Source organism: Lathamus discolor, chromosome 6, assembly GCF_037157495.1.
Source record: "Lathamus discolor isolate bLatDis1 chromosome 6, bLatDis1.hap1, whole genome shotgun sequence".
Taxonomy (NCBI): domain Eukaryota; kingdom Metazoa; phylum Chordata; class Aves; order Psittaciformes; family Psittacidae; genus Lathamus; species Lathamus discolor.
In genome coordinates this window covers 91,225,400-91,253,348 of record NC_088889.1, presented here as the reverse complement: position 1 = coordinate 91,253,348, position 27,949 = coordinate 91,225,400, and the positions used below count along the sequence as shown (strand labels likewise).

Below are 27,949 nucleotides of genomic sequence, written 5' to 3'. Positions count from 1 at the left end.
CTGCCCCATCCCTGGCAGTGCTCAAGGCCAGGTTGGACACAGGGGCTTGGAGCAAGCTGCTCCAGTGGAAGGGGTCCCTGCCCGGGGCAGGGATTGGAACTGGAGGAGCTTTGAGGTCCCTTCCAACCCAGCCCAGTCTGGGATTGTATGAACTCACCTCCCCGTCCCTGCACCCCTCCGGGATGAACAGTGCAGCTCTCAGCAGCACCAGGCACAGGATGGAAGCAGGAGGTGCCTCAGGGCTGGTGCTGGCCACTGGTCCCCACCACGAGCCTGCAATAACTCACACTGGCCAGGAACAACTCTTTCCACTTTTATTGTCAATGAGGAAATAATCAAATCTATATTACAATCTTAAAAACAGTAGAAAATGTGAGTAAAAATGCAACGGAGTCTTTTTAATGTGGAGACCATTGTTACATGGCGGTGAACGATGGGCTTGTGTTATTTGAGAACTAGCTGTGGCATAAAAATCGTACCTGGCTACTCAAGGAAACACCTCTTCCCACACGGATCAGCCTGACATCGTGGCAGTAAAATTAAATACTAGAGACAGAAAAGGGGTCAGGGTCCAACCCAGGGCAAGGCCTAATGCTCAGTTCTACCACTGACAAGGGCACAGCCTCTTCCCAGTGTCACTGCCCTGGCTGGGCTGGCTCCTGCCTGTGATAACTGAGCCATTCATCCCATCGGTGGCCCAAGGGCTGTGCTGCAGCCACACCGGTGCCCCATGGGCTGGAGGCCTGGCCCTGGCCCCAAAGGCTGCTCCCTGGCAGGGGAGATGCAGGCAGAGGAGTGCAGCCTGTGGTGATGGAGGTGCTGGCACCACAACAGCGGATCTGAGGGAACATCTGGAGCAGCCATGGCCTGGACCCATCCTGAGAGCTGCCAGCGGGGTCCATGGGGTGGGGACCAGCCGGTGGGCAGCAGTGGGCAGTGGTCGGTGTGGAGAGGAGCTGCAGCAGTTGCTCTGGAGTGGTGCTGTCACCCAGCAGGCGACGGAGGGCAGGAGTTTTTGGTCTTTCAGTGTGCAGGACTAGGGTGGTGTTCTTGCTAGCACGTCCAGACCTGCGGCGCAGAGACAAGAACCATGGCAGTGACTGTTCTGAGCAGCTCTGTGGGCTTCAGCCTCTTGGAGAGCTTCCCCTTGGGCTTCCAGCACCCACAACGCCCTCTGCCAGCAGTTAAACCTCCCACCCACTGAGAACCATCCCTTGTTTGTTTGGAGACGGCTCCTAACTCATGTAATGCCCCAAGTCCTAGGACTGGAAGAGACCAAACCATGGAGGAGAAGCCTGAGGGAACCAACCTTTACAGTGCTGTCCACGGCGCCGGAGAAGAGGCGGCCCCTGGAGACTGCGAGGGCAGTGACACTACCCTGGTGTCGCAGCAGCGTCTGGGTACAGATCATGTTGTCCATGCTCCACACCTATGGGGACACAGGAGGCGTGAGCCAAGCGAGCGGCACGGGGCTCTGGAACAACCCTGAGCACCAGGAGGGATGGGAGATGCTGTGTGAACACCAGTGACATGATACATGCAGGGGTGAGGATGAAGGGATGAGGATGCGGGGATGAGGATGCAGGGATGAGGATTCCCCAACCTTCCTTTCCAAGGCAGATGCAGCTGCACAGCCCTGGCCACATACCCTTAGAGACCGGTCGTACGATGCACTGAAGACTTTGGTTTGATCTGGTGTGGAGATGACAGCAAGGGCATAGACTGTCCCCACGTGCCCGGTCAGCGTGCGGACCTGCTCCTTTGTCTCTATATCCCAGACCTGTGAGACAAGAGCAGGGCCTGGAGGTTGCAGCAGGCTGCAGGCCACCAGCTTCTCCTCCCAGAGGTGTTTCCACCTCCATGCACATCTTCAGGGTGGGCTCTGTGCCATGATGAGGACAGGCAGAGACAGGCACCCATCTCCTTGCCCAGCCTCAAGCCAAGCAATGCCTCCAACCCCTCAGCCCTTACGTGGATGAGGTTCTCGTAGGTGCCACACACGATGTGGTGGTTGGTCACAGCGATGGAGTAGACGCTGCCTCCTGACGTCTGCAGCACGTGGACACACTCCAGGTTGCGGATGTCCCAGATCTGAAAGAGAAGCCGGAGCAGAGGCAGGATGAGACCCGTGCAGGGACCCTTTTCCAGGACGGAGCTGCCTTGAAGCTACTCTGCAGCACTGAGTCAGCCCGGCTCCCTGTGTGCCCACATCACAGGCGTATCCAGCTGGGAATGGTCAGCACTGATGAGCAAAGTCCTGTTACCTTATTTAACTGCCCAGCTTTGAACATCAGGGCTGAAGAAGCTGGGAGACCGCACCCCCTCTGCATGTGCCTGTGCACACAACCCCGTCCCGGATGGCACCAAAACCTGATTTACCGCTGGCACCAGCCTCAGGCTCCCACCTTGATCGTTTGGTAGGATCCACTGTAGAGATAGTTCTGAGAAGCCACCAGCGCCCGCACCCAGTGGTTGAGGCCTGTCAGCTCCTTCTTCAGCTTCAGCTCGGTACCTACAATATCCCAGACCTGCAGCAAGCACAGACAGACACACGGACATGCAGGAGGCTCTCAGTGGGACTGGGGCAGCCTCCAGCACTGCTCACCCCTGCCCAGTCAGCACAAAGCCCAAAGCTCACTATGGAAACCTTGTGCTGGTTCTGCCTGGTGGGAATTGTCTGAACCCACTGCCTTGCAGATAAAACACACAATCACTGTGCTGAATAAGCATGTTCCTAACGGCCCGGGAGAGCCAGCTTGGAGCCTGCATTATCACTGGCAGAGCCCTTCCCTAGCTGAGAACCCTAAACCAAACCTGCAGTAAAGAACTGCAATGGATTACACTCCCAGCCTGTCCAAAGCTCCATTCCCACAGCTCCTGGAAAACGATGCTTGAAACCCTCAGCACACAGGGACCAGCAGAGCTCACTCCCCATTCCAAGCAGAGCTGCTCAGCTCCTCTGGCAGAAAGTGGCTGAGGATAACAAAAGAAAAGGCCCCAGGTTCTCCTTCTGCTCAGCGCTGTCTCATTGCTCCTCCAGCCTGAAGAGCTGAGGCCCCAGATGAAGAAAAGAGCATGTGCCTTCCTACAGACGGACGGTCCCATAAGCCTCACACCAGGAGCTGGAAGCAGAACCAAGGGAATCCAGCCAAGGCTTTAAAGGGCAACTTGCAAAGCTGTTCCCTGATTTCTGCATGCTTTAGGTAAAGAATGCAGATTCGTGATCCTCTGGAGGGGGTTTCAAAACAGAGAGCCTGGATCCCCAGCCAATTCTGGACCGCAGGCACAATTCCCAATGGTCTGAGTAAGGTCTCTTGGGGGCCCAAGGACACACACACTCAGGAACTGTCAAGATATTCCCCCTGCAGCCTCAGGTTCACAGAGTTTGGAGGAAAAAAGTGGTTTTCAGCCAAGTCCCAGAACATCTTTGACCTCAGCAGAGCAAGGGCTAAACCTCTGCAGTGCTGGCTGCTCTTGGAGCTGTGCTCCTCTGTGTGGCTCAGACAGACTAATAACAAGGTCACCTACACACCAAAGTGCCACTTTCTGCCTGTCTGGACACTGCTGCCTGCCAATGTACCACTGGTCCCCAACCAGACCACCCCAGAGCTTTACCTTGATGGCTTTGAGCGAGCCACTGAACAGCATGTTGTGTGAGGAGACCAAAGTGCAAACAGGATTGTCGTGTGCTCGAATCGTGTTCACCTTCTGCAGGTTCTGAATGTCCCACACCTGCAAAGGAGAAGAAGAATGAGCATGAGGGGCAGGCCCCTTGTGCTGGAGCCCTTTCCCTTTGCCTCTGCAGGCAGGGAATCACACACAGGAGAGGGCACTTGTATGAGCCTGCTGAGGACTGACCCCCCTGCCCCAGCTCAGCACCAGCCTCCTGCTCCCCATGCAGGAGCAGGGAGTGGGAAATACTGCAGGAAACAGCCAAATCCAACCCAGGAGCAAGCTGGCTGAAGGCAGGGTGTAAAGCAGACACAGGGTTATCAGTCTTACACCACTGGCAGCTGAAGAGCCTTAGACAAAAGAGGATGCAGGTCCCTGACCTACAGCAGCCTGGGGCTGGGCTGTGGATCTCACATCCCAGAGCAGAGCAGGGGCCCTGGGTACTCACAATGATGGTGCAGTCAGCAGAGCCACTGTACAGCTTGTTCCTGTAACGGACCAGAGAACAAAGAGAGGTCAGTGAGGGACAGCAATGTGTTCCCAAGGGGATCCCAGCACTGTGCTGGGCCAGGAGCTGCAGCCCCATAGCCTCACTAGGCCAAGACTCAACACACCAACCCCAGGAGCAGAGCCCAAGTCTCATGGGGAAGCCAGGCCCTTTGAGCAGGAGGCCAGGCTCCCCTCTGGTGACCAGGGAAGGAGCCAGGACAGAAGGGAAGGCCAAAGAGAGTCACATTTTGTCAGTTTTAAAGAGCAAAGGGATAAGATGTGCCTCTCATTCACAATCTTGGCATGTGCAGGACAGAGGATGGGAATTGTAAGGCCATGCTTAGGAACCCCAGTGCTCTCCCCCCTCTCTCTGCAGGGGCAGGTGTCCCTCTCCACTCACCCCTGGATGCAGAGAGCCAGTACAATTCCATCATGACCCTCCAAGGTCTTTTGGCACTTGTATGTGGTACAGGTATCCCACACCTAACAGGAAACACAAGTGAGCAAGAGGGTCACAAGCCAGCAAACAGAGCAGCTGGGACCAGGGCAGGACGTCAGCAAAGCCACAGAGGCACCGAAAGGAGGAAACGGGCTGTCACTGGGCACCTGCCTGCGGGCTCCCAGGCACAGATAAGCCTGGCTAGGGAAGGAAATGTACTGCAAAGGGTCAGGTTGAAGTCAGTGAGACACTGGACAGCAGCAAACAGCAGCTCTGCCTTTCCCAGCCCAACACAACACACTGAACCAGAGAAGCAGCTCTTGGGCTCCTGCTTCAGCAGCTCACACCCTGTCTTAGGGCTCCAATGGCACAGCACAGCCTCTGCCACTGCAAAGGTTTCCCCACTGAGCTCACACCACTCTCTCAAAGAGAGGGATGTGGTGTCCAGAGCAGCCAGTGGAGAAAGCTGATTTCTATCGATTAAATACATTGATGTCCATTTTCTTCCATGCGGCTCTTGCTATTGCTCGAAGAAACCAAACCCAAGCTCCACTCCTGGCAGGGCAGCCCGTGTGGCTCCCCAGCCCAGCCAGCAGCCCCCACAGTGACACTGGGAGCTGTTGTTTAGCTCAGTGCTGTCATTTTGAGTTACTGAAAACAGGACAAAGAAAAACAAACATGCCATAAAATGGAGAAGGGAGAGATCTGAGCGGGGAATTGGCTGTTTTCTCTGATGGCTTTTTAGAGCAAGGGGAAATAAAATCAGAAGCTGAAATAAGCTGGAATGCTCTAAACACCATATAAAGCCAAGGCAGCAGCAGCAGGGATGAGATTCTAATCAGGCTTTGCAGAAGCCACCATTTGTCTCTCCACAGTTGGAGACTAATCACACAGTGCTGCCCTGCAGAGAATTCTGTCCAATTGAACTGCAAAGAACCATTGTGATTCTCTGGAGAAACTCTGGGAAGTGGCACCTTCACCCCCAAACTGCGGCTCAGCTTCTGTCCCACCTGATGCACGTTTCCAATGCAGCAGATACACGGCAGAGGTGAGCTCTTACCTTAATGGTTTTGTCTGAAGAGCCACTGAAGAGCAGGTCTCCTATGGAGTAAACGCACAAACACCAGACAGGGCCCTGGTGGCCCACAAAGGTTCCCTTGCACTTGAAGATCTGCTGAGGATCATAGGCTGCAGAAACAAGAGGGCAGGTCAGAGATGGGACAGTGCTGTGCCTGGTCATGGTGCTTTTGGAGGGGACAGAGCTCCCTGCACTGGCCCAGTAGGTCCTTGCACTTCACCTTGTTGCAGGCCGGAAGGAACCTTGCAACCTGGTTGGAAGGTCTCACATCCCACCCTTAAAGCTCATCAATGTATCATTGCTTTGAGCCCCAGCACTCATGTCCCTAAAGCAGCTCCTGGTTTGGAGCTAAGGAGGCCAGAGGTGCAGAGGCCACTTGACATCTCCCCAGCAGCTAAGAACCCTGCAGCACTGTGAGCTCCCCTTGGCCAGTGCTTCTGGCAAACTCCCCCACTAGTGTCTTCCTCCTGCAGGAAACAAATTCCTGCTGCACCCAGAGACAACTCTGCATAGCTGTGACCTGGCCTAAAAGGGATTCATTGCGCCACCACCCCAAACCCAGCCTGAGAGGAGGAAAACCTGATACTCACATCCAAGGATGCCCATGTTGAGCCGAGCATTAATGTGGGAGAGCTCATCCTGTAAAACAGAACAAGCTGCATGAGCTGCAGACCCACCATGACCAGCCTGGCCTCCTGGGCATGGCCTTAGGACTGTCCCCTCCACTCTAAAACCACTCCTGCCTTTGGACAGGTCTCTGACTGAGGTCTCTCCTCTAGGACTCCACGTGTACATCCCTGTCACCTCCCTCCAGAGGCCACAGAGCTCTGACAGCATCTCAGACCTGCACTGAACTCTTCAGTATTCAGGCAGGCACAGAAATACCTTTCAGAATTCACTGCCCTTGCTCTGCCATTCACCAAACTGCTAAAAATACTCAACTGGGTTATGGGACTGCTTGCTCAGCTGGGCTCCTGAAGCCCACCTTGCTGGAGAAGAATTAGCAGATCTCTTTGTAGTCTCCTCCATGTGTAGTCTCCTCCACAGTCCCTGGAGGAGACTACAAAGAGGAGCCCCACTGCGTCCATGGGGCTCCTCTTCATTAGTTTGCATAGTTAAAGCAGGGCGAGATCCTCCTAATCAGTACATCCAGTGGGATGCAGCCTGCCTGAACTAGGGAGGAATGTCTATCCAACAGCAGTGCTCGAATAATGTCTGAAATGATGAGACAGCTCTCACTCCCAGCTTGTTAGCAGGGACCTGCTCATCTTCCTGCTTTCCCTGCAGGTAGGGAGAAGGGGATACTGTCCCTGGCCAGTATAAAAGGTACCAGGCTTTGGAACAGAAGGGTCTCTCCCGGCTGAAGCAGGGAATCACAAAGATTCCCCACTGCAGGAGAGGCCTAACCAGCAGCAGAGCCAGGTAACACTGCATGTGATCCCTACTGCACCCCAGGCCCCAGCCCCTCCTCACGTTCAGCATGGAGGCATCCCTGCGGAATTCCATCAGGTCCTCGCTCAGCTTGCTCTGGTTCTCGTCCAGCACATCTACAAGAGATGAACAGGTCCTGTGATGTTCTGGCAGCAGAGAAGTCAATGGAACCCCTATTTGCTCCTCTGCAAGGAATATCTGAGCCTTCCGAAAGCTGCTCAGCACCAGTTTTAAACAGGGAATGAATCTACCACCCAACAAGCTGTCCCTACAGCTCTGACCACAGAGCTCATCCGGTGCAGACTCACCAAACTTGAGCTCCAGGTTCTTCTCCAGCTGATCAATCTTCTCCGAGAGCTTCCCCAGCATGGAGCGCAGGAAGGCGATTTCCTGGTCCTTCTGGGCCATTGCCACCTGCATCTCATGGAAGCGGTCATCTGTCTGCTGCAGGAACTCCTTCAGACCCTCAAACTTGCATGTCTCCAAGTGGGTCTCGTAAGTGTCTTGATTTCCTATGAACGTACACCTAAAGGGGAAGGCAGACATGGCTGGAGCAGGGCTCATGCTGCAGGTCTTGCTCAGCTGGCTCCTCAGAAGGTCTGAAGCCTGTGGTGGGCCTCTACCTGCTCTGCTCCTCCTACCAGGAGCAGTGAAACTGCAGTTCACCATCCTGATGGGTGTAGGCACTGCACGGCAGCACAGAGGCCAAGCAGCTTCCATAATACCCACCAGCACATTGGGCTCAAACTGAACTGCCTGCAAGGAAAACCAGATCTTGGCAAGAGACAGAATGTGGTGCTGGTTTGTGTGCTCACCAGGAGCCCATCTAGAGCCATCAAAACCAATGGATAGAACAGCAGCCAACCTCAGCAGATGCTGCCTTGGGCCTGCAGCATGGCAAGGAATCAGGGCTGCACTCTCAGGACCTGTCCGTGCCAAGACAGCTTGCTTCTGCCAAGCCATCTCTTCCTGCAACAGTAACCTGAAGTGTGCATATTGCGAGGAGCCCCCAGCCTGAGCTGCCCTCCTGCTTGGGTGAGAATCAACCCTGATCAGCACTTCCCTTGCCCTGGCAGAAGGTCTGACTTAAAGACACTGCCAGGATGCCTGAATTACTCTTGTAGTCATCCTCCTCCCTGCGTGGCACTGGCCACATCCACTGACTCTCCTCCAGCTGATTCTTCTCCCTACACACCTCGCCCTCCTCCTCCTCATCTCAACAGCAGGGCTTACATCTGGGCAGTGACCTGCCTGTTCTCAACAAGTGCCTCGGGGCTGCCTTCTGCAAGCCCCGCAAGCCTGGTTTCAGTCTTAGGCCATTGTACAGCACTGGGGAGAGCTGCTCAGAGCCCACGGGGCTACCCCAAAGCTGTGGTAGTCAAAATGCAGCTCAGAAATGAGCTTGGTGAATTGTTGCCACTAAAAAGCATCAGCTCCTTACCCGTACTTGGAGTGGGGACACTTGATGTGCTCACACTCTTTCAGATGTGCCTCCAGGTTCATTTTGAGGAGTGGGGGGCAGCTGGGGTTATTGGGGCAGCGAACAGGCCTGTAGTCACAGCTGCTTTCATGATCTCTGCCCATGGAGAGAAGCCAAAGGAGGGAGAATCAGCAATAAGCAAAACTTAATGGAAACAACAGAAATTAGCAGGAAAGGAGCAAACAGCCCTGTGAGACTCTCAGGTGATTGAAAGCCTCTGCTCCAAGACTGCAATTACAGCTTTAAATTCTTATTTGGACAGTAAGCTGAAAGTAATAACAGGCCACATTTACACAGGAAACATCTACTTCTGCAGCTGATGGGCTGAGCCCTCAGGCAGCTATCAACAGGCAATGGGCAGGGGATAGGGAAGGCAATGAACGCATTTGGGATGGGGAAGAAGACAGATTCCAGGTTATTAGGATATAACTAGAATAACTCCTCACACAGAAAGAATCCCAAGGTCTCTGCTTGACCATAACCACAGTGTTTCAACCTAGATGTGAGGTGGCTGCTTTCACAGTGCATCCCTTATCCTGATGACATGTGTTAGTGGTGGACTTGGCAGTCCTGGAGTAAAGGTTTGACTTCATGATCTCAAAGGTCTTTTCCAACCTATATGACTCTATGATGCTGAGACACTGAAGTGGGAGCAGAGACCTTTCCTGACACCAGCCCATGTGCCACCATCCTAAGACTGAGGCACAGCACCCTCAAGTCCTGCCCATTCTCACAGCCCTGCACACCCCAGCAGCCACAGAGCAGCTCAGACAGGACAGCAGGCTGCTGGTGGTGCGGCACACTGGTGAGGAACACTTACTTCCTGGCACTGAGTTTGATTGTGAAGGGACAGCCGCGGGGATCCACCTCGAAGGCTGCGGGCTTGCTGCTGGCCGCAGGCCGGCACCCGTACTTGCAGTGAATGAAGAGCTCCCCGATCTGCTCGGCCACGGCGATGTTGTTCACCACCACGGTCAGCTTGGCATTGTCCACCGGGCACTTCTCTGCCAGGCAGGGGAGCAAAAGAGACATCGGCAAGGACTGAACCACTGGAGGAACATTGCACACAGCTCTGAGCCTCCTCTGGCCAACAGAGCCAGCTCCCAGATGGGGGCAATGGAACACGCCATGAATATTCACTCAAGGTCTACAAGCCACTATCCTGGGCTCGTGCTGGGGCTTGGTGAAAAGTTATTTATGTTAATCCAGGATCATTTGAGCTAACAGCCCATGAAAAGTGACACTGACTCAGACTACCTTGTGCTTGCTGAAGTGTGAGTGTTCACAGTGACCACAGACCAAGAGATGCCCCATACATAACTCAGCTCAGCACAACACTGCAGGCCAGTGATGCTGCACTAAGCAAAACAGGAGCAAAACTGAACAACCCAGAACTGCAACTACAAAGCCTTCTGCTACAGATCTGTTGGTTGGGATAGACGTAGCAGGACATGGCGACAAGGAATTAACATGGAAAGCAGAGAGATGCCTCCCATGTGGAACATGAACACCTTAAGGCAGGAAGAGCTGCAGAGTTCAAACCAAATGGCAGGTGGTTAGGCCAGGCCAGCAGCCAGGCACTTGGGCTCCATCAGGTTTCTGGAAGAGCTGGGTGAGCTAAAGCAACTCCAAGTGCTGCTGTGCAGGGGCTCAACACTATGGGACGGGGGAGGAAGGTTTTGGTGGGTCCCTGTTGAACCTGTTCCTCAGGCAGCCACAGAAAAGCTTTCTGTCTGCAGTCAGTGGGTAAACCCTGGGCGAGATATGCATTATCCTGGGATTATCCATTGCATACTCCAGGATTTGAGAACATCCTGTGCCCAGCCCTCTGGTGCCATGTTAATAGCATGTACAGCTTGGAGCTGCACAGCCACCCATGCCCCAGCCCCTCACTGCTGCAGAGGCACCCTCTGACTGGCAGCTTGTTTCAAGCCCTTCAGACATCTCTCTGCAGGTCTCTTTCAAAGTGAAACCACACAAACCAGAACACAACAGCTTTTGGCTGCATCCCACACGAGCAGTTCTGTACTCACCAGATGTTAAGGCACATCTCCTACAAAACGTGTGCTGTGGAGACAAAGAGGAACAGCAGCGTCAGCATAAACAACATTGGACAAATGATTCCCTGTGGCGAATGATGGGAAAGGTGGTAGATATCAAAGGCTGTGGCTCAGGGGCTCAGCAGATGTTCTACCTGCTTACAGCTCAGTGTGCTCTTGTGTCTGCATCACAGGGCAAAACCCAGCTGCTTGCTCCTGCAGCTCGGGGTGCAACACGGGTCCTATTCCTGAACATAATACCTGTCAGCAGGTATTAAGCTTGAAACTCTGGGGGTTCTGCCCTGTTCAGGATCAGGCTGTGATCATGGGGCCAGCCAAAGCTATCAGCCACACTGATACTCCTACACTCCAAGTCTGAATAGGGTTTCTCTACTTCACTTTAGTCCCTGTCATTCCTCTCATGTCCCTGAGCAGTCCTTAAGAGGAAGAGCAAGAGCAAGTCTGGCCTCCCACTGTCCTTGGCCAGTCAACCCATCACATATACCCCCCCCTGTAGCTCTTAAGCTCCTGCTGTCAGGTGGATGGGACAGCTGGTTTGTAAGCCCATTGAATGCACAGTAAATTTGGCCACTTTAAATATATCTTTCTTTATTCTCACCGCAGAAATGTATACGAACAATTGAACTTGATAAAGCAGCAAACACAATCTAACATGCTAATGGATATGAAGGGAGGAACAAAGGCTGCAGCAGCATTTCACTGGTCCTGAACTTGCCCCAGGGTTCCCTGGAGCCTCCTCACCCCATTCCCCTGCCTGGCAGCAGCACTGGAGAGGCTGCAAGTCACTTCTCAGAGCTGTTATCTGCTGCCCTGCTCATGCAGCCTCTTCCTGCCCTGCACAGCTGCATGGTGCTCCCTCCCGAGCTGCCAAACCAGGGCTACAAGTGAAGCCAGGCTGCTTCCTGCACCAGATTTTTGTTTCCATATTAACCAGTAAATCTCAGTGTCTCCACAAATTGCTGCCTACTGAAACGGTGCAGTGAATCTGCACCCACTTCCAGCACCTTTGGGGATAGCACCCCCACTGCAATAAACCATCCTGCTCTCTGCTTTTGTTGCTGCAGCTCCATCCCAACAATCGGAAGCATGTCAGAAGCATTAGAGAGCCTATCATAAAGTCATCTTTCTCCGCATGTAGCACAGAACCATAATAATATACAGTTTCTATTAAATCCCAGTAAAATGGAACATACAAGAATATTCATAACACTGTGCCTTTCATTAGAGGATCTCAAATCCCTCTGCAAGCATTAACTAAATGAAGCTTCGAGCCATTCTTGTTTTATAAGAAAGACACTTCACAACTGAAGCGCAGCCGTTCCCGGGGTGCTCAGGAGGCAGCAGCACCCTGCAGAGCCCTTGAGGACAGAGAATGGGGAGGTTCAGACCTCACTGAAGCCACACAAAGAGGCTTGAATGGTGCCAGTTCTCCTGGGGAAAGCTGCCCCGTTTCAAGCTTATCCCAGGCTTCTGTGGGTAAGTGCTGAGTGCCCCACACACCCCACTGCAGGCTGGTTCAGCATCTCTGCTCCGACACTGGCCTGGCTCCCTGGTCAGGGGCTGCCTTCTCTTTGCTCACTCAGGCTGACAGTGGTCAGGGACAATCACTAGGGACAGTCAGGGCTCGGCTGTAGCTCACACATCTGTGGAGCCCACACTTGTGATCTGGAAGAGTGCTGCCTTACCCCACACGTTGTGATGACCGGATCCTTAAACACACTACAGCAGAGCTGGCAGCACAGCTTCACGGACGGCTGTTCAGCAAACACCAGTGGCTCCTGCAGAGGAGAGAAAGGGACAGAGAGCACAGGGTTAGAGCCTCCAGCTCTGCAGAAAGAATGAAACAACTCCTCAGCGGTGATCCTTTGGGAGCCTGGGGCACAGGGAACACTAAGGACTGGATCTGCTGATCTCCAGGGTGTAAGAGGTAGGGAGGAATGCACTTGGGAATGGCTGGAAACCCTCAGCTCATCACAAACCAAGGGCCGCCAGCATCTGGGCTGATCAGGACCCAATCAGGACCAAGTTCTTTCCCCGAGTGACTCAAGTCAGCAGAACTGAATGATCTGCACTGTCTGGTACTTTTTGCTTGGTTGGACTGAATAGAGCAATGTCAAAACTATCCCCTTTACTAAGCCTGAAGTTTAAAAGCAATTTGAAACCAGCTTGTCCCTTGGTGTTTTTAAAACCTCCTGAAGGAAAGGCTCTTTCACTCCCTTAGGAAGCAGAAACAACATCACTTCTGCTGTGACGGGCCCATCTCTCCAGTTCTGTTCACCAGCTAAGACTGCTGGAGCTCTGAGCAATGTCCTCCAGCAGCAGCACCGCTCTCCCCTCTACACCAGAGCAGAGTTTCACATTCCAGAGCATTTCAGATCAATCACTGCAGCTCGGGCTGTCCTTTCATCCTGTGTTCCCTCAGAAATGCAAACACAACCCCCCCCCCCCGCCGGGTTCCTAAATATGAAACACACTTTTATCCCAGATCAGCAACAAAATGCTGCTTGGTCTTTTATGCATCCAGTGTGAGGTTAGTTACAAAGCTCAGCTTAACAGTGTTCTCCTCCAATAAGAATCAATGTGGACAATTCCTTGCACCCTCCTGGGGCTTACAATTAATCAGTGGGGTGCCTCAAGGCCCTAAATGCAGGATGGGGCTCTGAATAAGAGGGGAAATTGTATTAGTCTCACTGCCTGGGGCTAGACCACCAGCCTAAAGACGGGCAACCCCTACTGCTGTGCAGCAGAGCCAGGGAGGCCCACATGACCTTGCAAAGACTTACAGTTGTTCCAAGAAGCAGAAAACTCTCACCATTGTCCTCTCTTTACAGACAGGGAAACAGTGCACAAGGAGGCAGAGAAACTTGCAGAAGTCAGTGGTGGAAACAAAAGTAACATCAGGAGTCCTGCCAGCCAGCCATGCCCAAAAACCTGCCCACCACAGCTCCACGTACTCACAAGAGTCCACAAAGTTACTCTTTTTGACACTGAACTTCCTAATACAGCTCCTTCAGACAATCCCAAATACCTACTGGCTCCTCCTCTTCCTCATGGAGTGAAAACGTGGAGCGCAAGGACATGTTGGACTCGGAGTGCAATGAACGGACGGAGATAGCGGAGTCGGAGCGGCGCGGAGTGCTGATGGGAGGCTTCAACGAGAGGAAAACCAGCCCTGGTTAGAAAATCATTCCCTTGCTCCAATCCCCTCTGCACTGACTTCAAGCTCAGTGTCCCCCCTCCACAAAACTCAGTGGCCGCCACAAGTTGCACGTCTCACCGCTGCCTGCCCTTCCCAGGAGCTGGAATGCTGCTCCATGCTCCAAGACAGGACAAGCATCAGTCAGGTTGAACCTACTAAACCAAGCTGACAACTGAATTCCAAGCACGTAACTTTCTCAAAGGTGCATTCCTCTGCATACTTACCGTGTGCACCAGCAAAGCAATGGCTTGGAAGAATTAATCCTTCATGGAAAGCTTTGGAAATCTCCCCCAGAGACAGCACCAGCTTCTGCAATGCCTCTAATCTCTGCAGCAGCACTTGTTGTTTCACTCGCTATCTAACTCTGCCAAATTGCTTTGCGTAAGTGTGGAGACTTCCTTCTATTGAATTCAGTGCAGACTGGCTTTGTCGCTTCCTGCTCAGGAGGGGACAGCTCAGTGGACACTGCATGCACCAATCAAGGACTATCCCACTGCTTACAGCAGCCTTGGGATTGGCTTGGAGGGAACGCTGCTGCTGGAATATTAACCAGCAGCACATCGCTAAGGGTGGAATATCAACCAGCAGCACGTAGCCAAGATGGGATTCAGTGTCAAAGTGAAGCTGGAGAGTCTTCAACCCATGGGGTGATTGGACGCGGGGTCTAGCACAGCACAGGCACAGCTGGGCTACTCTGGAAGAGAGGCTGCTGGGAAGATGTGACTGGGAAGAGCACAGAGAGCAGGAATAAGTCTTCAAGGATCAGATGAGCTGATGAAGAAAAGGGAGAATGAAGCCATGAGCTTCAGACCCTCGGCAGCAAGAGATGACCAATGCCCAGGCTACCTGACTGTAGGCTACATCAGTCACAAACCCTTAGAAGTGCTGGCAGAAGGAGATCTGAAGGCTCTGATGCTCACTGAGGAGGGATTCTCCCCAGCCCTGGCTTGTATCAGCCCTGGCACTGCCCATCTGGAACAGGGAAAACTGCGTGGATGAGCCTCTGCCGTTCTGAGATCCTCTCCTGCACTACCTTGTGTACACAACAGTTTTCCCTCCTGTTCAATCTGAACCTCCAGAGCCACATTTCATTTGCTTCCCCTGGGTGAACGTGTGCAACATGAGACAAAAGCAATGTCAGAGGCCAGGAAATTCAGCAATGGAAGATGTGAGATGAGGTTCAGGGGCTGCTGCCTTCCCCAGAGACAAACTACACTGCAGTGAGTGCGGAAGAGGAGCCGAGCAGGATCCTGCTGGTTCCTCACACTGTTCTGCTGCTTCATTTTCATGCTACCAGGATCCTAGGAGCTCAGAAATGCTGTGGCTGCTTCAAAGCCAAAGCATACAGCTCTTTTTCTTTAAGACAGCATATTTACTGGACAAACATGTCCAGTTCCTTGAGGACGAACGGTTATAACGAGATAAATCAATTTGATGGGCATCCACTTTATTATTTTCCTCCACTAGTAACAGAAGTCACTGAAGTAACAAGAATGACTGTGCAGAGTTCCCAGGCTGGAGGTGACACAGAGAGCAGGGCAGCAGGGAGGCTCTCCTGGGAGGCAGCTTTATCAGGAGCTACATCCTGTGTGGATCACCACTGGAAAAGGGGGAACTGCAGCCTAAGAGCACTTTCAGGAGGCAGGGGAGCGATGCACAGCCTTACTAGGCTTGTGCCACACTGTGGGCTCATTTCCCTGGGTCCTGGCTGGCGTTAACTACACAGGAGAGAAGAAAGATCACTGCACCTGAGCTGTAGAAACAGCACTGCATGGCAGAGGTGTGTGCTGGCATTTAATACCCCTCGAGGTATCTGCAGCTTTTGTTTTTGCCAAGCAAACAAGGTTAAGAGTTGAGAAACCTCAGCTGGAAGATGGATAGTTTGTGGCTGGCCTGTAACTCAGTCCAGCTTCTGCTTCAGAGATGAAGCTCCCTGTAAACAACCAAGACTTTGGACATCAAGTCAGTTCTCCATCCATTAGGACACGTCTGCTTCAATACTGAGCTGTAATCTTTATGTGCAGCTCCCACCATGTCAGCTACAAAAGCAGCTTGCACATGAAGGCTCTAATGCACTCCTCGCTCCTGCTCCCTATAGGCACAGTGAGGAAGGGAAGCCATGGCACTGTTTTGAGGGAAGATGACAGCAGCCACTCAATCACCCCTGCCTCGCACACAGAACAGGCTGCTCTGCTTTTGGTTTCATTAACAGAATAGCTTTAAAAAGACAGAAAAAGGGGTGGTGGATGTGCAGGAAGGCTCTGACTTGTCTCGAGCTGTCTTTCTGATTGCTGACAAGTCCCTGGCAGCTTCTGGAGAAGGGAAAATTTAGCCATGAGGAAAGGAAATCCCAGGTTATTCCTTGACAAAGTGAAGGAAGCTTCCTAAAAGCTACGATTCTATGGTTCTGTTCTATTCTACTTACTTCATTTGAAGTCTGCTATTAACATGCTTCAATCTAAACAGGAGCTTGTGGTTACAAGATGTGGCTGGAGCACTAGGGACAGGAGAAGGACAAGGCCTCAGAGGTGCCCATCCGTTCACTGAGCTTTGCTTTGCTGTGGCTGTTCTTGATTTAGCTGTTTGAGTTTCTCTGTAAGCAGCTAACCCGGAGGCCTGTGGGACCACTGAATTCCCCCAAAAGAAGCTGCTCAGAAGTGAGTGTGATGGGTAAGAAAGCTGGATATGAAACTGGGAAGTGCTTCACTGCAGAGATACTGTGAGATATGGGAATGGTTTGTGTGAGAAGCCCCCGATGATGTAATCCCCAGGAGCTGAGCACAGTCTGTAGTGCCCCACATCCCACTCTGCAGGCTTCAAACCTGCTTTTGTGGTCAGAAGCCCCATCTGGAGGTGGAAATAGGAATGGATTTTCTGGTCGTAACTGCAGGGGCAGCTGTGCTGCTGGATGGTCCATCCAACACACCCCGATCCACACTGACTGCCCCAGTCCCAGCCCCAGACATCCCTGACAGCAGCTCTGCTGTCTCCTGAGCTTTAAGACCCTCACATCAGGAGGCAGGCACATCCTCACGAGTAGGCCTGTGGGCTTTGTACCCACATACCATTCTCAAGCAGTCTGAAAATGAGCACCAGCCTAATGCCCAGGTCAGAATTAGCCTCTCTGCTTCCCCACTGCACCAACCATAGGAGCAGCCAGGAAATGCTGAGGCTGATCCTGCCTCTGGTACAACACAGCACAGGGGAAAGATGAGGGAGGCAGAGAAGTCCAGAGGAGCACGAGACACCTCTCACTGGACATATAACCAGCTAAGCCAGCCAGCTCCCTGGCAACACCTACCATGCCATCGTCCTCGTCTCGTGGGGAGTAGGTGAGTGTGCTGGAGGAGGATGGTGTCCGGCGGTGCTGTTTGAAAGTGTTGGTCCCGTCAGCTTTAAAGCAAACAAAAGGAGAAAAAGGCATTCATTCAGGCTCCTCGGTGACATTTCCAAGCTACAGCTCAGTCTCCATAGCTGTAAGTGCTCCTTAGAAAAGGAAAAGATTAGGGATTCCCCAACTGCAGTTCATGACCTGGGTATATCAGGCAGAACAGTCCTGATCTCTGACAGCTCGCTGACATGCACACAGACCTTTGAAGGCAGCTTGCCCAGAAAAGAGCACACATAATATTCTCCCAGGTCCTTAGGTTAAAATACTATTAAAAGGAAACCTTATACTCCCACATATCTCAGTCATCAAGATCTGCTTTGATCAAGGGAGGTCTGGATATTCTTGCAGCACAAGGGAAGCATGTTAAATTAAATATGAGAGTTGTATAACGATCATGTTACTGACTTATATATAATTGTGACTGTAAGTACTCAAGAGTCCTAAACCATCTAGAGCCCAGAGCCCTGCACCAGTGTAATCCTAACAGCTAACCCGGGCAGATGTTCATAAATCAGTGTCAAAGGCCATGGTCTGTCTTTAGCAAAATACAGCTTATTCCGAGACGGAACCAAACCTCTTCCTGCATTCACCCCCGTGTCAGGGCACAGACTTCACCTGCTGTGAGGAACAAAGCTCAGGGATTTCAAACGAGCAGGAACACTTGCACCCCCTCGTGTCTGAGCTAAAAACGGCCGCGGGGGTTTTACCCAAGCATCCAGAGTGACTCACAGCCAGGCAGAGCGGAGATGGGAATTTTCAGCGCTGGGAATGACTGCATGAGAAGCCACAGGGCTAAATAAGCTTTGGTACCGAGCTCTGGATCAAACCCTGTCATACCATCCTGGCTGCAGCAGGGGCTTCCCAGTGGAACTGTTAAATCCGCCTAATTTACATGCGCAAGCTCCTTTCCATCATGCCTGGTGATGAGATGCCATGATTAAACACCGCTTGGGCTGCATAATACCGAAACCAGCACCTCAGAGCCTGACTGTAACGAAACAGGGATTCTCTCAACAGCTTTGTGAGTTGTAAAACAACAAGAAACCTGTTAGGAATCACACCTAATGCTTTAGGGAGAAGCTCCATGCATGGAATCCACTCACCCTTTGTGATGGTTGTCACAGGAGGGTAGGCTGGTCCAAAAGTTGTTTCCATTCTTGTCTGAAACATTGCAAAGTGAAGGTCAGTGCGATCAGCGCAGCACAGCCCAAAGGCTTGCTGCCTTTGTGCAGACATATTCCCAGCTTTTATTTATGGATACTGGGATTTTTAAGAGGCAAGAAAACACCTTTATTTTCAACAGGCATCTTCACTGTCTCCGAAGAAAGGATAACACAAAAAGCAGCACCACCACTGAGCCTTACCCCGTTAGTGTTTTCGGAAGGGGTGATGCTCGTTGTGCCACTGGAGAAACGATTGTAGCGAGTGTTCTTGCTTGAGCTCATAATCTAGCCCAGCATCTGTTAGTCATGGGAAGTTTGCTCTGTGGAAGAAGAAAGGAAGAGTCAGGTTCATTGTCTGTATTTTCCTGTGCTCAGAGAACGCTCTCCTGTAGCATTAAGTCCAAGGATTTACCTAAACTCACTTGGAGTTCCAGAAAGAAGTGGAAAGGGCAAAGCGAGCTTCCTTCAAATCATTCCTGATTCATTCCCGTTTTCTAAAAGTGCATTTATCTTTTAAAATAACCCCTTAACAGCCCAAAGACTGGAATACCCGGAATCATCGCCTGCTTTTAAGTATAGAACTGTTTGAACAGCAGAGGAGACTTCTCAGGAGATGACGCTACAAGAGCTTCCCACTGGATCTTTCAGCCTGCTGGGAGCTGAGTGCACGGAGGGCAGAAAAGGTCCCTGGATGTAAAGCTATACCAGTAAAACCCTTATCCCATTAACTGGGAGGCTCAAGCTGAGCTGACCTGGAGGCCAGGGTGCTTGTTCATTCCCAGCTTTGTGACTTAGGCCAATTCCTGAGCACAGGACAGAAACAGCCCATTTGGTCACCAGGGCTTTGCTTTAATGGGATTGTTGTCACAGCCTTCCTCTCTCCAAGGACTCTGATGAAGAGGTGCCCTGGAAGCTTAGCAGCCCCACATCCCCATCAGGCAGGCAGAGAGGGATTCCTCCAAGGAAGCCCCTCTCCTGAGCAGGCTGTGCAGCACCTTCTGCACATCCAGCCAAGGAAACCAAGGCCTGACCTCCCCTGCAGCCCCAGAACTCAGGGCTGTCTTGTACTGAAGAGCATGATGAGCACAGGGCCTCATCCTCTTCTTGTGATGAACTCAGTGGGAGTTTTTCTATTTAACTCAAAGCCCTGGGCTGTGCTGCTGAACACAAAGCCAGGCAAAAAAGCCCACACTTGATTTAGGCACATTTGCATTAAAGGAGTTCTTTCCAGCATGATCTGAGCTACGAGGTCATGGAACCCATGAAAGAAACCTTACTTTCATGTAAGTGAGACAGTTGTGATGCTGGAGCTCACTCCCAGTTTCTGCTCAGAAACAAGCAGCACAGTCTGGATCTGCAAGAGAAACCCTCTCCCCCACAGTCAGCAGATGGGCTCGCTTCTCTTCCTCCATTGTTTACACAGGTTTTGACTGGGTTCAGTTTTGCAGAGTCAAGTATTACACAATAATGATCTGCAGAACACATGGAGTTTGTGTTTAACCTCCCGTGAAACCCAACACTGGCTTCAGGGCACAGAACAATGCTGTTGTCCCAGAGAATGTGATGAGATGCTCTCGGAGTCTCCTTCTGAGCCAGGATACCCATAGGAAGGAGCTGCACCTCTTCTGTGCCATCAGAAGGAGATGTTTCTGGCTTGAGCAGAAGGTTCCATCCAAGACAAGGGTTCAGCAGGGCACTGAGCTCTCCTCCCAAGCTGTCCCTTCATCTGTCACCCCAGACAGGGACTCTGTGCCCCAGGAATAAGGTGCTCAGGAAGGGTCCTGATTAAGTGATCCTTTTACACCCAAGGTATGGTTAAGTCTTGCTGCTCACTGTCAGTATCAGAGTCCAAGGGCTAAACAGACCAGACAGACATCTGCATGGAAGACAGACAGGCCAGAAATGGTTTGCTAAGACACAACCCAAGTCCCTTTTTGCAGGACAAGAGCCAACCACCAGCAAAGAACACCACAGAAGGTGATGCTGCAATCAGCCAACATGGAGCTCCTGGTCCCTGCTGAGATGGAACCACTCAGGGCAGGTTTCTGCACTCCTGTTGCTCACACTTCCAACTTGTGGGGAGCTGAAGTGGCCGGGGTGGTTCTAGTGATTGGTTTTCTCTTCTCGGAGGGTCACAAGTCCTAAACCTCCAGGCTCTTCATAAAGGAGACCACTGATTTCTCCACCTTACAGAAAGGAAAACTGAGGCTCAAAGAGAGACACGAGGTAGCTGTGACCTGGGGCCTCCCAGCCCCTGCCTAAGAGCATGGCCACCTCCTCCCTGAGACCAGCACAAGGCAGCCTGCACACGGGGCTGGTCACATCCTGCACTCACATTTTAAACGCTGCAAAGGCAATCCTCAAGCTGTGCTCAAGCTGCCCTTGGCCAAGAGCTCAGCCCTGCCTGACACAGCACTTCTTGGTGCTCGCTGTGGTTCTGTATCAGACATCTGCCAGGCTACAGCAGCAGCACAGTGCAGGGAATCACTGCTCAAGGCTAAACCCTTGGAAAAAGCTGCAGTCTCAACCCAAACCCCACCAGAAACCCATCAAACAAACAGAAACCCCAAGCCCAAACCCATCTGAAAACCCGGGATCTGGCTAATGTTTTCCACACGTCTGCAAGCACTGTCCTGGCCGTTTGCAAATGCCAGATCCCCCAGGAGATGCTGAGCAGAGTTGTTGGAGCTGTCTCAAGAACAGCAGGAATGAAGCAGTGTTGTGCTGCTGCATCATGGAGACCTGCCGAGCTGAGAGCTGGGCTCCAGCAAGTGGGAAGTTTGGCCACCAGGATCCTGTTATTCCTTTGCTTAGAACACGGACAGCAGAAGGCGCAGGGAGGGTGGGTGGTGGTGAGAGGATGGGCAATGCTTCCAGGTAACACACTGGCTGTGATCTGAACCCCACTGAGGCTCTCATCCCCTGCAACCACGGCCACGCCATCGGAGCTCTCTGCTTCCTCCCTGCATCAGCCTCCTTAGTTCACGTCTTCTGCACAGTGTATCTGGACCACAAAGCCTGAAGATGAAAGTCTTTGGACTCCTATGACTCTGCCTACCTGCAAGCAGCAGCAGGAGCCTGCTTCGTGTCTTCTCCAAACAGAAACCCGAGGAATGTGAGCAATGGAAACAATGTGGGCTATCAGCCAGGCTGCAGAGCATCAGCCACTGCAAGAACATCAGGTTCCAAATCCCCGCAACCACCACATACAGGAAGCGTTTGAACAGAGCAAACACCTCTCCAGAGCACTGCCCACTGGCTCCTTCACCTCTTCCAAAAGGTGCTGAGAAAGGCCTTTGCCAGCTGCTATCTAAGAAGTTAAAAGGAGGCAGACAAGAGCTGGTGTTGGTGACATGAATACCAGCTCCCCGCAGCGCCCGCAAACACCACCTGATCCCTGAGGCTTGTGTTGGCATCTGAACCCCGTTATGGCTACAGCAAAATGGGCTGCAGAGCACCCTGACACCTGCAGTGGGAGGACACACTCGGTTTGATCCGAAAGAACAAGAACTGCTGCAGGAACACAGCACAAGCATTGAAGCAACTTCAACAGCACAGGGCTGTTGACACACGTGGATCCACGTGTCTGGAGATCAGGTTGAGAACCCAGCCTGGATCCAGGCTCCCCTTGCCTGGAGTTCATTCTTATTATTGTTATTTTAACATGGAACTTTAGTGGTTTTGACAGTAAAAAAGAGGGGAAAAATCCACCCTGGAGAAGGAAGCTGTGGGGACCCACTGTTTGCTAAGTCACCCGCCTGATAGTAACCAGATGGAGGGGAAGGGAGAGGTTTCAGTACTTGCACAACACAGGGATCAGGTCTGGCTTTTGAGACTCGGGGAGAAGAAAAGCCTTAAAATTCCTCCTTCAGTAATCCAGGCAAGGGAAATCCAGCCCCCAGCGGCCACAGGGCTGGGGAGAGCAGGGCTCTTGCTCCCCACTGCACAGACCAACAGGACCAACCCCATCTCTGCACCTCATCACAGGGACAGGAACCACCTCTGGAGCAGTGGCTCAGCTGATCCTCTGCTTGTGCTGAAGAGCTTGCCCACAAGAGAGGTCTGGTGGGACCAGCGTGGTCTCCCTCCTCCCAGCCCCAGAGCACAGCCTCCATTTGCTATCCCCAATAGTCAGCAAAAGATCCTTACAACCAACCTCAAGATGAAGGCCAAGGCTTTGAGGGGGGATGTGGCATGAGGAGAAGGGATTAGTGGAGTATCTCATCCTCTACAAACATCATGTAACCTGCCTGGTCCCAACTAGGAGCCAGTTCCTAATGTGGGAATCACAGCATTACAACAGCACCGCTGGGATCGGTGCTGGGGCTGCTCTCTGGGGTTACAACATCTCTTCACTAAGAAACTTGCCCCCATCTCTGCCTTACACAATCACCAGCCCATAAAGCCCAGCACCATGTTCTACTTCTGCTTTGCCCTTCTTCCCACCTCCCTCTCTCAATCCACTGAAGCTGTCTCTAAGGTTCTTCACCCCTCAGGAAGCTGTTGGGTTGGCAAAATCATCCACACAGCAGGGCTGTCTGCTGGCCTCCTGAGCAGGGCAGGGATGGGGTTATCCCGCTCCAGCTGGGAACAGCCTCTGGGTGATGTGGCTTTCCTTATTCCACAGCCTGGGGATTGATGGCACATGACACAAGCTTCCGTTCCTCTTACAACATCAGAACGAGAAGGGTGACACTTGGGAGTATTGGCACATCACTGGGGAAATACTCTTACAGAAGCTAAACCTGCTGCTCGATGGGACAAGGACCAGGCAAGCAGGTCCTGAGAGCAGGAGGTGTGGGATCGTGGACACCCCTTTGTCACTGCATCCTGAGCTCTCATGCTTCCAGGCTCCAGGGGAGGTAACAGGGCAGGTCAATCCAGTCCAGGTTGGGCAGCTCTGGCCACCCTGTCCTGCAGTACCGAGGGGCTGCCCTTACATCTGTGAACTGATCTCCTGGCCCACAGTGACCTGCAAGGGAACATCTCACACCAAAGCACAAACGAGGCAAGACTCACGAGCTCAAATGCCAGCACTTCTACAGAGACGATCACGGGACAGTCACAATGGCCTGCTCTGTCAGTGTCTCAGGTGGAAACAGCACTCTAAGGGCTTGTGAACTGCATTAACAGGGCTTAAAGAACACGGTGACGAGGACCGTCAGCATCCAGTCTGACTCGTAAAACACGGGCCATAGGAATGTGTGTGAGGTACCGCAGACTATGGAGATAGACATCTCTCAGGGCAGGAAGCAGAGGGTGGAGCTCCATGGTCACTGCTCAGGTTAGAGAAGACACTGCAAGAGCTGCCCAGGAACTGCTGAGCAAGCTTTGTCAAGGTTGTAGGTGAAGGTGCTGAACAAAGAGCGAGCAGCAGCTCTGGTCTTTGCTTCAGGAGGGCTCAGTGCAGTCAGAGAAACTTCAGGGAATGACAAATGGAATTATCACAGAACGGTTTGGGGTGGAAGAGGCCTTAAAGCTCATCTAGTCCAGCCCCCTGCCAGGGCAGGGACACCTTCCACTAGAGCAGCTTGCTCCAAGCCCTATCCGACCTGACCTAGACGTTATCCCTAATCCAGCTACTCTGAGCGATGGGAAAATACGAGGCAAACACATGGCAGGATGTGGTCAGGTCCGTGTGCTCTCCAAACTGCTGGAGAACTGGGACCAGGCAGAGCAATGCTCTCACCCATTTCTCACCCTCTTGTTACACAAGGAGAGGTCACTGTTCTTAGGCTCCTTCAAGGCCAGGCTCAGATGCTGAGCTGTGCGGTCAGCACTAGAACATAAAACATGAGCAGCAGTTCAGGCTTACTGAGAGAGCAGAGCACTTCTGTGCTCTTTGGTTCTGTGGAGCAGAAAGAGCCTTCTCCTTGTTCACAAGGTGCTGCAGCGCTCTTTACAGTCACACAGACTGTTGGGAGGTACTTCAAGCAGGACCATGGCTGTACTGAGCCATCAGCAACAAGAGCAGGGGTATCTGTAATTGCTGCTGCTTTTACCAGTGCTTCAGTTGGCTGCAGAGCTGAGAGAGCATCTGAACACTGCCATTCCTTTGTGCAAATGCAGCTCAGAGGAACATCATTTAGAATCAGGTGCTTTTCCTACAGGGTAACAAGCCCTTGGGATAGAAAAGCTTTTGGCAATACCTCATGTTGAAACCTAAAGCATCAAATGTGCCCATAACCTGATCAAAAGTGACTGCTCTGGGGGAATGAAGCATCTCTTTTCCCCCAAAGCCTAAGCTCAAGTCAGAACAGAGGCCAGTGTCCAATGCTATTTCCATGACACAAAAGCCACACTTGAAGCTTCCATGTCAGGAAACCTGGAAGCATTCACCTACTACAGCATTTTCTTACTCATAAGGCCACAGACCCGGGCTCAGCAGCACCAAACCCCTGCAGCTGAGACCAACATCCTGGCAAAATACCAGCAAAGCAGTGATCTCCTGCCCTTTGCTGCACAAGCACGGATTCAGAAAGACACCAGTGGATGGGGACACTTCCACTGTGGCAAAGTTACTGACAGCTTTTCAGACTGACACCATTCAGTGTCCCACAAGCACCTAACACCACACTGGGAAAGCTGGATCTAAATCACTCCCCCAAGGTACCAACAGCAGCTGTACTGAGGCCAGGATGAGTTAGGATGAGGCAGGGGGAGAGACCTCCTCTGCTCCCAAACCTGGCTGCTTTGCTTAGAGAACATTGAGTTCCACATCTGAAACCACCAGAAACCACCTCAGGAATCACTTGCTGGGTTGCTACAGTCAAACACCACACATCCTTGCAGAGGTCACTGTGAACGATCCCCACATCAGCATAACACAGCTCCGACACAGGTGACAGGTACCCGCTTCTAAACTGGCGCTGGGTTTCGGACACCTCCTGCTTCTCCACCAGGATCCAGCCCCAGGGATGAGAACGATTCCTCCCTCCCTGCCTGCTAAAGCACAGCAGCCCCCGGGGAGCACTGCAGAGACAGCCCTGACATCCAGCACCAGGACAAGCACCATTCCTTGGAGGAAACTCACCCTTGGCCGTCCCAGCGGAGCCCGGCAGGATGCCACCATGACCGAGTTCCTACGCTGTGGGCAGCTTCTCCTCGGTCAGAGAGTCTCTTCCGCTATCTGTGTGTGTGCGTGTGTGTGTGTGTGGCTCCTCATGATGCAAACACAAAGGCATGCAGAGCAGTGGGCGATATGTAAATCCAGCTGGAAAATCCCAGAGCTCAGCCAATCTCCACGCTGCCTTCCCTGGCTGCTCCGAGCTGGAGGGGTTTAGGCCAGTGCAGGACAAACAGCCACCCTCTCAGCACACACAGATCATCCTCTGATCACAGACCTCCAGGGACAGCACAGTCCATCCTCACTTTAAAGGGAGACGGAGGTTCTCCCCCTCTTTAGCTGGCTCCCAAGCTGTTCTATATTCACACTAGCTATCAAACAGCGCAACAAACAGCCTTTGTTTGCAGAGACAATCCAAGGAAATCCATCCAGTTAGCTAAGAAACAGCACAGAAAGGCAGAGCGATTGAGCAGCGCTCGCCCCACTCATGGTGGGGGACTGGTACAGCCGGGACACCCACCCCATGGAGGAGAACAAGGGGCTGAGGCTCTCCCAGAGCAGGCGCTGGCCCGCTCCAGCCCCAAGACAGCTCCTGCAGTTCCACACCTCAGCAGAAGCAGGAAGGTCACTGAGGCAGCTCCCAGCCTGGGCTGTGCTGATGCTGAACCTGGGTAAGTTGGGGTGCTGCTGCCCTGGGGTGGGGGGTGCTGAGCTTGAAAGAAAGGTGACACATACCCCTGTGAGCAAGCACGCGCCACCTCCCTTGTCCCGAATGGCTGCTCCAGCCCCTGATCCAACCCACGGGCGAGGGGATGCGTCAGTGTGTGCCTCGAAACACCCAGAGCAGAGGAGCAGAGGAGCACAGGCAGAAGAGGGAAGAGGAGCGACTTGGGGGCATCAAAATGGGGAGGGTCCTGACAGACTGAACGTGTCCATGTAGTCACAGTATTCAGTGAAGCAGGGAGGGGTTTGTGTCACAGTGGCTCAGTCCCACCGCTCTCAGGCAGAGTGGCCGGGATCACATTGTGATCCTTTGGGACAGGGAACCAAACTGCTTGAAAACCACGGATTTGGGGGTTTCCCCCTTGGTTTCAATCAACACGGTGAAAATTCCCATTCCAGTGACAGCACCTGCACTCCCTGAGCGACCGCCCTGGTCACAGCAGCTTGGTTTAGGTTTCCCACAGCCACTTGGTCGAGTTTAACCTCCCTCACCATGAAACCTTCCCTTCCGCAGGGCAGCTGCACCTGCAAGCGCTCTGCTGCTGCATCAAACCAAGCTGCAGAGCTGGAGTTACCACGTCCCTTCTCAGCCTGGCTTGCGACAGCAGTGCCCAGGACCCCAGGACTCAGAGGGGGACCCAGCACACTGAGGACAGGTCCCTGCATGAAGCATTTGAGTTTCTGCTGCCAACTGCCCTCGGCAAAGGCTTTCTGGAGCTGTCCTTCACTCACCCAACCCTCTCCCTTCACCCCAACAGATGCTGTGGCTGTAAATAAGAGTCACTGTCAGACAAACGCTGGAAGCCACAACGCAGCAGCTGTTTAACAGCAACACTAAGTGCTTAGTACAGGCTGAACAGAATACACTGCTGCGGGGGAAACGCACCAGGAGGCACAATTAAAGCGCTGGGATTGAAACAAAGCGCTTGGCAGCAGTGTCAGAGCTGACAAAACCCCTGCCAGGCTGGAGTTCTGCACAACGCAGTTACCCCTGCGGGTGCAATAGCCCGGCCCTGGATTGTTCCATACAGATCAAACCTGACCGATGTTTACGTACCAGCTTCCATCACACACCCCAGCAGAGCCGGTGCTTGATCCAGTGGAGCTCAGAACCGAGCTGCACCGGAAGCTGGCCCTCACCTCTGGCTCTCAAGCACCACAACGGGCTCCTCAGCTCACAGCCATGGCTCAGGCAGGAGGAAAGGGTTTGACAGCGAGTGCCTCGGCGGGGCAGCAGGAGGGGCAGCACTAAACGGCACGTTTGCAATGGAGATCTACCAGCAGACACCCCTCACCGCGCAAGCGGCGACACCGAATCACAAGGGAACGGCGCTACTCGAGACCACGAGAGGAGCAGCAGCGACACGGGCGGTAACGGGGCACAAAGAGGCAAACCTGAGCCCGCGGCAGGACACACCAAAGGGAAGACACGGCGAGGCACGGGCGGGAGCCCCGCAGCAGCTCCTCGGGGCCCCTCAGCAACCACGGCGGCACCAGCACGGCGCTGGAAACCCGGCAACGAGCGGCCCGACCGGAGGGACCGAGCGGCCCCGAGCACCTCCCCACAGCGGGGCCGCCCCCCGGCAGAGCCCCAGCGCCCCCGGCCCTCGCTGCCCGCCCGGCCCGGCCCGTACCTGGCAGCGGCGGCGGCCGCAGCGCCGGTGCCCGGCCCCGGCACATCGCGACCCCAGGCCTGCTCCCCGCTCGTCTGGCGGCTTCGCTGCCGCCCGGGCCGGAAGCGCCGCCCTCGGAGCTCCT

General features: G+C 53.1%; 1 protein-coding gene across 1 annotated transcript; it reads right to left on the bottom strand.

The window, feature by feature from the left end:
• Positions 1 to 300: 300 nt before the first annotated feature.
• On the bottom strand, positions 301 to 27,949 carry TRAF7 (TNF receptor associated factor 7). The gene is made up of 21 exons (XM_065684894.1): positions 27,826 to 27,949; positions 18,604 to 18,722; positions 18,343 to 18,400; positions 17,150 to 17,241; positions 13,682 to 13,798; positions 12,335 to 12,427; positions 10,623 to 10,656; positions 9,410 to 9,593; positions 8,551 to 8,685; positions 7,418 to 7,635; positions 7,152 to 7,225; positions 6,269 to 6,317; positions 5,661 to 5,788; positions 4,562 to 4,644; positions 4,121 to 4,160; positions 3,616 to 3,732; positions 2,406 to 2,528; positions 1,972 to 2,091; positions 1,649 to 1,780; positions 1,310 to 1,429; positions 301 to 1,068 (listed from the first exon to the last, which is right to left on the bottom strand). The coding sequence occupies exons 2-21, from the start codon at positions 18,682 to 18,684 to the stop codon at positions 1,054 to 1,056; spliced, it is 2,013 nt and encodes a 670-aa protein (XP_065540966.1). The 5' UTR covers positions 18,685 to 18,722; positions 27,826 to 27,949; the 3' UTR covers positions 301 to 1,053.